The sequence below is a fragment of the Schistosoma haematobium genome, chromosome ZW (genome assembly GCF_000699445.3).
Source record: "Schistosoma haematobium chromosome ZW, whole genome shotgun sequence".
NCBI lineage: Eukaryota > Metazoa > Platyhelminthes > Trematoda > Strigeidida > Schistosomatidae > Schistosoma > Schistosoma haematobium.
Genome location: NC_067195.1, coordinates 79524312 through 79534470, shown reverse-complemented (window position 1 = coordinate 79534470; position 10159 = coordinate 79524312). Strand labels below are relative to the sequence as shown.

Sequence of the window (10159 nt, the reverse complement as noted above, 5' to 3'; positions counted from 1 at the left end):
ATCATTGGAACGCCTTACCCGAACAAGTGGTATCAGCCCCATCAGTGAATACTTTCAAGGAAAAGCTGGACCTTCACTGGAAAGCAATGTGTCAGGATTAACACAGGTTCATCAACCTACTATCCTTATTACTGAAGACTGAAGACTGAAGTAGGGGTAAAAAACCATGATACGCAGACCTGATAAACCCTTCACGATTCCCTCACTAATCGTTCCACTGTGAAAAGGACATGAATAGCGCTCTTCGTGATGCGCTCGATATCCAGTGAAGTTCGAGGTTCAGAATGACCTTGAATTTGAGAGGCATTTTAATATCTGTCTTTCGAATGAGTTCCAAAAGGAGTTCGGTAGGTTAGTAAGCAATAAACTCTTAAAAATCACACGCATGATAGAATGTTTCCCAAAAGAAAACTGTCGAAAAAAAGCCGCGCAAACAGTCTTCTGAAGATAAGGGGCAGGAGTCTCCCAAAGTAACAATCATCGAATTTTAATCATGATTTAGACTCAAAACTCAGACTGGTGTACTAGATATCCTGGTTCTTCACCTGACCTAGCAAACCCTCTTTCACCCAAATGGAATTTTAAGATAGTATCCTGGAATGTCAACGGGATACGGGCTGTCATTAAAGTAGTGATTTGGCTCAATTCTTGAACATTTCTAGAATAATGGTATGGAGTATATCAAAAAAGAAAATGCAGATATATTTTGCATACAAGAGACTAAGTGCCCTCTGCATAAAATTCCATCTGAAGCCAAAGTTCCATCGTACCAATCATTTTGGTCGTCTGCCGACAAGGCCGGATATGCGGGAACAGCTTTATTTTCGAAAATCTCTCCGATAAAAGTGACGTATGGTATAGGTAAGAAATTGCATGACGAGGAGGGGCGTGTTATTACTGCGGAATACGACAAATTTTACCTAGTCACTGCTTGTAAGTGCAATTTACTCTTACTTAAATGATAGATGTGCCAAACTCAGGACAGGGGTTGGTTCGTCTACCATATCGTGAAAAGGAATGGGATCCCGATTTCCTTGAATACCTGCGCAAACTTGATTCTACAAAACCTGTCATCGTGTGTGGTGACCTTAACGTAGCTCACGAGGAGATCGGTAAGTTATTCAGTCTATTTGAGATACATGCTGTTACTTTTCTCCTATAATTGCAGTTTTCATGTTTCTATCCCGCGAAAGTATCATTTATTTTTATGTGGTGCTAATCATAAAGTTCTATTAAACCTAGAATTTCTCACAAGTAAATATAATAAGTGGATACTTAGTGAGTTCCTACTTACTGCTCCCTCTCGGGGAAGGAGGTTGTTTTTTACGGAACTGTGGGGACGAAATGTGAATATCCGGCGTTTTAACCGGGTTTATGGGTACGGAGGATTCACATAGGGGAGTTGAAAAACCCTGATCCCAAACTAACGGCGCATATGAGCTCCAAGATGCTGAGGGAACAAATGATGTAAATCTATTCTTGGACACTGGATACTAAGAGGTTGCATATCCTGATGTTGTTCCACCCTCTTGTTGAGTGGCTGCGTAAAAAGACCACCAGCTTTGGGCTGGGAAGCTGGGCAGTCCACACATAAACCTAATGCTAATCACAATAAAAGTCACTCTTGCCTCAAATACCATCCTCACAAATTATTTTCTTAATTACTTGGTAACATTCATCTTGCATTGTGCTACTTGACTATTCTCTTTTATTCTCTAACTCATACAGCAACTCAATTATGGTGGATATTCTGTCCTATCTAAACGATCTCAAGTCACTAACTGGTCAAAAGTTGTATGCTACCTCTGAATACGAATTCGCAACCAGTCTTTCTAAGTCCATGTGTAACATTCAAACTAACCTCCAGCATTCGCATACTAATGTGGTTCGGAAAGCAAATAGGTTTGCCCGTCTTTAGAAAGTCTGGAATTCGACTTTTGTTGCCAGAGTCCCGTATTCCAGACTCTAGGAAGTACTACAAATTCGGGGTGCTTGTTTCACTCGTTTAGCCGGAGACCTCGTGACATCTTCCGGTTTTGCTGGTGTTGGTGTTTCACTAAGTGCTAGATCTGATGCAATGCTAATCATCATTAACAGTCGTTTGTGTGCTATAAGGTTAGAAAGCTCTCAAAATCATGAGAAATTGGTGTAACGATATTTTTCCGTTATCTCCGCCTACGCCCCAACAGATTGCGACCCGGATGCAATCAAGGATGAATTTTACCACAATTTATGTGTTCTACAGTAGGTACGTTTGACAGATATTGTGGTACTAGCCGAAGACTTGAATCCACAAGTCGGGCATCTGGGAATGGCGGAGAGTCGTTTGTGTGGCCCATTGGGACTCGTTGGTCTCAGGTCAGATAACAGTGACCGCCTATTGAAACTGTGCGCAGACTACAACCTGTTTCTGGCTAACACTATCTGCCCTGTCATCACCGATGTGCTACATGGCATCCTACCTCTGCATCTGAAGCCTGAACGAGGATTGATCACATCTCAGTCAGCTGCCGCTGACGTGGTTGTGTACAAGACTTCTGCTCCTTCTAAAGTGCTTATCTGGACTCTGATATGTATTTGTTTGCACTAATCTTATCTTACGTTTCAGTGGCCAACAAATTCATCGTCCTAAACAGATCGATGTCAGCGAATTGGTTGCAGCTTCTGTTGCAACTTAATGTCAGACAGAGCTAGGTTCAAGGCTAACTATCGATCCACCGAAAAGTATAAATAAGCATTGGGTACAATTTAGATGGTGGTTGGAGGTAGTCAACAGGAAACCCTGGACCCGGGTTTCGTGCTACTTGGCACTCGTCAGCAAGGTGTACCTGTAATCTTGAGAGAACTGGTGCTCCCTGACGGATTCGATCTCGTGTCACCCAGCTTCACAGTCAGAGACGTTACCACTGAGCTATCCGAGCCGTCACCTAGACTGGTGGCCACATTGCAACATGATCGATAGCATCCGATCTGCACTAATAAGGACTAGACAAGCATGACATTGATCACCACCCAGTGATCAATCAATTGTGATTGGGTACAATTGCATGACTCCATGAGGTTAACGAGTAAAGTCGCCTGCGGCTTTGCGAAACGTCTTACTTATAGGCATTGGGTTTCTACAGGCCCTGTCACAACTCTTTGATGCATGTCGGTCTACTTTGGCTAAAAACCATCGGGGGATAAGTCTACTTTTGATTACGTCCAAACTATTGGTTTACGTCATGCTTTGTGGATTGTTCAAAGCCCGGGAAAGATTGAATCGCAAGAGGCAGGCTGGATTTCGTTCTGGTTGGAGATGTATTGATCATATCTTTACCCTCCGCCAAATGTTAGAGCACTGTTATACTTATTAGTCTAACAATCGTAGTGTTCCCTAACACCAGGGCCGCTTTTGATTCTTTGTACAGAAGTGTTCTCTGGGATTGTCTATTGAAGAAAGGTGCGCCTGAGAAGTATTTTAACATCTTGAAAGCCCTATATACAAACGCGTCAGACAGAGTGAGGGCATACAACCATCTCTCTCTATTGTTTCATTTTAGCAATGGGGCTAGACAGTGTTGCCTAATCTCACCATTCTTCTTCAGCTTTGCCATCGATGACATTCTAGGAACAGCTCTGATAGATATAGGTAGTGGTGATGTGGATCTGTTACCTGTAGAAAGACTTTCTGACCTTTGCGGATGATATTGTCTTACTGTGATACCCAAGCCATGCAATCCGCCCTTAATCAGTTGGCAATTAGTGTCCGTATGGTATATGCTTTGCACCTTCTAAGTGCAAAGTACTTTTGCTAGACTGGTAAGACCCTGATCCTGCACTCACCCTGAGTAGTGAGCCGATAGAAGTAATCGAGAAGTTCGTGTATCTAGGCAGCTGCATAAGTGCTGGTGGTGGCGTGAGTGATGAGATCAATTCACGTATAGTGAAGGCCAACATGGTTTCTGCCAATCTGGGTCATCTTTGGCGCCTTCGTGATGTTAGTCTGGCTGTAAAAGATCGGATCTACAACGCATCAGTGAGAGTAGTTTTGCTCTATGCGTGTGAAACCTGACCTCCGAGTTGAGAATGTTAGACGACTCTCTGTGTTTGATCATGGTTGTTTTTGAGGGATTACTGACATCCGGTGTTAGTAATGCAAAGGTCTTGCATCATGTGTTCAGGCACAGTAACGACAATTCTATTGGTATCGCTATCTTGGTACATCGACTACGGTGGCTTAGGCATGTCTTACGAATGTCGTGCCAGAGAATTCCACGTCGTACATGATTTGTTGACACTGGGACTGGTTGGGAAAAGCCGAGAGGTGGTTAGTGTATGATATGGCGTTGTGGTATGAAAGAAAGCTGTACAGGATTGGGATCTGTTGGTCTCTCACGATTCCCTAGAAAAACAGTTAGGCAGCCATATAAGTGATACCCACCCCGAGACAGTGTGGAATGATATCCGAAAAGCTGTGGAAACATCAGTGATATCTGCTAATAAGGCAAACCATAAGGTTAAGGAGAAACACTGGATCTCAGCAGAACCTACCTCATTGATAAATATTCGAAAACTTATCGCATCTGGCTCTGAACATGACGAAGAGCGGAGTCAGCTTAAGCTCAGGCTGATAAGAAGCCTACACAATGATCGTAAACAGTGGTGGGTAGCGAAAGCAAGAGAGACGGAAAAGGCAGCGGCCACAGGTAGCAGCAGACAACTGTTCATACTTGTTAAGAAAACCGGTATTAGGAACCCAACTGTTAGCGAAACTATCTCCGAAAAAGATGGACATATTATTCATTCTCATTCCAGGAGATCGGATCAATGGGCAGAACACTATAGGGACCAGTTCAACTAGCCTTCAGCCGCACTTCGGCTTCCCACGATCTCCAGCCGACCTGGATGGCAAGTTGATGTAAGTCCTCCTCAACTTCATCAGTTGAGATGGCTGGGACACGTGTTACGTATGCCCAACTACCGACTGCCTCGACGTGCGATGTTCAGTGGTATAGGAGTAGGTTGGAAGAAAGCTAGGGGCGGCCAGACCAAAACATGGCACAAATCCATGAAGTCACTGACAAGTGGACTGAGTCATGTTGGTAGGTGTAGACTACTTGGTTGCGATCCGTGAGATGATAGCAATCGTTGGTTAGAGACCCTGAATGACATGACTCAAAGTCGTCTGCAATGGCACAGGTGCATCCACTCTTTGTGTTCTCCTAAATTCTAATCTTCTGGATTCTTCATGTCCCTTTTTTCCTCTTTCCAGATTTGTTTCACTGAATTATACTCCTTGAATAACATCTTCAAACCCTAATGTTTCCGATTACTGCTTATACTTTTACTACCTCTACCACTACGGAATTTGAGTCGTCAATTGTACCTCTGTACTAATGTGGTATGGCAACTCGAACTGATGTACGTAAGTACGATGTTCTATGTTGTCACTGACTGACTCACGATTCCCTGGTTGGGATCCTAGAGTTGGTGAAACACTGGCTTGAGACGTCATCAGAAAAGGCTCAAAATGGAAGTCAGTGGGGATTTTGCTGTAATGTTCTTTTACTTTCTTCATTTAAGCGATATTAACCTCTCTAATTCAAAGAATCACTTCTGGTTTTATTTTTTCTGTTGAACTGCTTCTCCCATTATTATTTTCTACTACAACTCATTTTTCAAAATACTCACTTCCCCTTCTCTCCTCACAATCTCATTTTCTTGCTGTGTGGCGCATATATATTTTGGTATATCTTTGTGCCACTATTTACGCTGAAATAAATAAATAAATTAGTGAAGCATAAAAGATCTCTTCACTCTGACGTAACTTGATGTCTCCATTCTGCTGTGAAAGCATCAGTGACGATTTTTAGCAACCTTCAGGAAGATGTTAAGAAAGACTAGTGGGTTTTAATAGCTTTGATATTAATGGGTAAGTCGATCGTGTGAAAACAGTAATACAACCACAGTTCTTTTCACTGCGAATTCGTTTACAAACACCGTTAGGGGAATAATTTCGAATTATGCAACTGCTCGACTAGGTTGTGGCATATTAAGGACCATACCATTCATTTAGGAGTTTTCAGTATTCCGATTGTGTTCAGTTAAATGTACCTTTTACATCGATGGCATATGTTCAGTAAGTTTGAAATAAGTATCTTGTACAAATATCGGAAAGTGTGCACTAACCGGATTCCATCCACTTAAATTCATACCAAGTCTCTCTTTTCATTATTGAACACTGACATGACTACATTTCATATATATGTCGTTCTGTGCAGGTCACTAGTATTCTTTCTACTTAAACAGATCTAGCTCGACCAGAAACAAATCATAAAACCGCTGGATTTACTGATCAGGAGCGATCAGGTTTCACAAAATTGTTATCGTCAGCCAATTTAATTGATACCTATCGTCATTTTTACCCAGACCGTCGAGGAGTGTATTCTTTTTGGAGCTATCGAACAGGAGCGCGCTTAATCAATAATGGATGGTAAGTCCCTCTCTATATATAATTAATATTTCGTGTTGATAATTATAATTAAAACATGAAGTTCAGCGAAGGGATCTCTTTTCAATGAATTTATTATCAAGCTGTACAATCGTATATATATGAAATTTTTTTTGTTTTTTGTAAAAGTACTAATTCCGTGAGGAAATGTGAACACAATTAACCTTGACGTAATAAAAAAATACTAGATTACGTAATACAAATAATAACAATAGATTTAGGGAATATAATAAGATGATTAAAATGTTTTTTGTTATAATAATTAAAGGTCACAGAGGTGTAAGAAATAAATAAGGTAATATGATGAGCATTTACGAATAAAATAATGAGAATATGAGACATAAGTAAGGGGGGAATGCAGTAATAATAATAATAATAATAATAATAATAATAATAATAATAAGGTAGTCAAAATAATTAAGACCAAGGTAACGATAACGATAAGACGTACTTTTTATGTACGCATAGTTCTGGTTTAAGCTCCTGGATAGTAAGAGCTTCGGCTATTTTTAAGAGTTGGATACGAAGAAATCTGGGTAGATTTGAACGAATCATATAAACAACCTTAAAATCAAATTGTGCATCTGTAAAATGGTTGCAGTCGATTAGGTGTTCAAGTATAGAACTCCTAACTGCTTTCCTTTCACCCTTATAGAATCAAGCTGGGATATGTTCCCATATCCGAGTTGAAAGCGAGCGCTGGCTACGGCCAATGTACCTTGCTCCACAAGAGCAGGTGAACTGAACGGAATCGGTACTTTTACAAAAAACAAAAAAATTTCATATATATACAATTGTACAGCTTGATAATAAATCCGTTGAAAAGAGATCCCTTCGCTGAACTTCATGTTTTAATTTTAATGCTTAAATGGGATAATTATAATCACAACAAATTTAACCGTGGTAAAAATATCATGATTAGATATAAGCAGAGAAAGTCGAGGCACAAGATGAATACACAGAAGCAAACAAACACGTGAAGAAGAGCATTGGAGCTTACATGCAGAGATGCGTGGAAGGCCTAGCAGCTACAGCGGAAAAAGCTGCAAGAGAAGGAAATATCAGACAACTAAATGATGTAACGAAGAAAGTAGCAGGGAAATATAGTAAATCAAAGAGACCAGTTAAGGACAGAGAAGATAAGCTAATCAATGGAATTCAAGAACTGAAGAAAAGATTAACAGAACACTTTGAGGAACTCTTGAGTAGACCAGCTCCATTAAATCCACCAGACATCGAAGCAGCACCTATAGACCTTCATATATCTGTCACTCCATCAACGATCGAAGAAATCAGGATGACCATCAGACAAATGAAGAGTGAGAAAGTGTCAGGACCTGACAATATATCAACTAAAGCGCTGAAATCAGACATAGAAGTAACTGTAAACATGCTCCACGTTCTATTCAGGGAGATTTGGGAGGAAGAACAAGTGCCGATGGACTGGAAAGTAGGATATCTCATCAAGATACAAAAGTGAGGTGATTTGAACGAATGTGGGAACTACAGAGTCATCACATTACTGTAAGTACCAGAAAAAAGTTTTCAATAGAGTGTTTCTGAACCGGATGGAAGATTCAGTAGACACCTAACTTCTAGATCGACGGGCAGGATTCCGTAAGGATCGGTCGGGCGCAGACCAAATCGCAACATTACGGATCATGGTTGAACAATCAGTTGAATGTTACTCGTTACTATACATAAACTTCCTTGACTTTGAGATGGCGTTTGACAGCGTGGATAAGAGAATCTTATGGGACTTTCTTCGACACTATGGTATACCCGAGAAAATTGTCAACATCATCCGGAATTCATACGACGAACTACACTGCAAAGTAGTGCATAGGAGACACCTGACATGCATTCCAAGTGAGGACCAGTGTTAGACAATGCTGCTTACTCTCCCCTTACTATTTCTTCTGGTGGTTGACTGGATTATGAAGACCTCCACATCTGAGGAGAAGCACGAAATACAATGGACAGCTTGGATGCAACTAGACGATTTGGACTTTGCAGATGACCTGGCTCTTCTAACACATACACACGAACAAATTCAGGTCAAGACAACCAGTGTAGCTTTAGCCTCTGTATCAGTAGGCCTCAACATACACAACCAATCCAATCACACTTGATGGAGAAACTCTGGAAGAAGTAGAAACTTCCACGTACTTGGGTAGCAACATAATTGACGAACAAGGAGGGTCTGATGCAAACGTAAAGGCGAGGGTCGGCAAAACAAGGGCTGCATTCCTACAATTGAAGAACATTTACAACTCAAAACAACTATCAACAAGTATCAAAATCAGAATCTTCAATACGAACGTCGAGACAGCCCCACTGTACGGAGCTGAAACGTGGAGAACTACTACAGCTGTCATCAGGAAGGTACAAGTATTTATAAATAGTTGTCTACGCAAGATACTCAACATCCATTGGCCGGACAGCATCAGCAACAGTCTTCTGTGGGAGAGAACAAACCAGCTTTCAGCTGAAGAAATTAGGAAAATATGTCGGAAGTGGATAGGACATACATTTCGGATTTCACCAAACTGCATCACGATGCAAGTGCTAACTTAGAATTTTGAAGGGTGACGGAAAAGAGGAAGACCAAAGAACACAGTGTGTTGAGAGTTGGAAGCAGACATGAAAAAGATTGATAGCAAGTGGAAACAACTGGGAAGGATTGTCCAGGAGAGAGTTGGATGGAGAATGCTGGTGAGCGGCCTATGCTTCTGCACGAGGGGTAACAGGCATAAGTAAGTAAAAATAGCGAGTGTATTTTCACACGCACTACTCATGTCCAAATTTCAGACTTTGACAGCAAGTAGAAGTAGATATCTAAAAATTAGTTTCAACATAAGCGTGTAGAAAAACTAAATTAAGATACTTTAAAAGCCGCCTGCTACTACTGGTTCTGGAGTATTATATCATTGATGTAAACCGCAGTATTGACTGTTATAATGTATTTGTTAGGCTATAACTGATAGGACACCAATATTTGAATAATAATTGATTAATAAGATAAGGACAGTGAATATATATACCCATCGAAGAATTTTAACAACTAACCTATCTATATTCATTTTAAACTTCTGTAAGTCGACTCATTTTTAGTCTCTAATGTTTGGTTTTTTGAATTGTAAAAAGCTTGATTTATTTCCTCGTTTTCCCTCCTGTTTCAGGCGTTTGGATTATTTCTTGGTATCTGAACGAATTTTAACAAATGTCAGCGATCAGGAAATACGTTGTGGAGTTACTGGAAGTGATCACTGTCCAGTTGTTCTATATCTTCAAATCTAAAACTCCATTTGACGAGATCTATTCAAACAGATTACTATCAACAGTATTTATAAATACCAGAATAAATATATTTTATGATTGAGTTTATGGAGTGGTATGACGAAAATGTGAAGTGTTACGATCATTGAATGATTTTGCTTTGAAATCATTTTGGTTAGTTTCGATGAAATATATTTCGTGAAAGTGTTAATGGGAAGGCAGAACTACGGGGAAGATTTTGTTTAAGTTTAGAAACTTCAAAGCACATAGTTTGGAGACTTATTCAGTAGTTTTGCTTCAAGTACAGTCACAATAGCCTTAGAATTAGATAACTACAAATATTGAGCAAAATAGAATAAGTGTTCTCTTAGTGAAAACTATGGACTC

General features: G+C 40.3%; 1 protein-coding gene across 1 annotated transcript; it reads left to right on the top strand.

Annotated features, from left to right (window-relative positions):
- Window positions 1-286: 286 nt before the first annotated feature.
- On the top strand, window positions 287-9875 carry APEX1 (DNA-(apurinic or apyrimidinic site) lyase). Its single transcript, XM_051212407.1, has 6 exons — window positions 287-347; window positions 393-628; window positions 663-933; window positions 966-1112; window positions 6292-6475; window positions 9676-9875. The coding sequence occupies exons 3-6, from the start codon at window positions 672-674 to the stop codon at window positions 9791-9793; spliced, it is 711 nt and encodes a 236-aa protein (XP_051072589.1). The 5' UTR covers window positions 287-347; window positions 393-628; window positions 663-671; the 3' UTR covers window positions 9794-9875.
- Window positions 9876-10159: the final 284 nt, after the last annotated feature.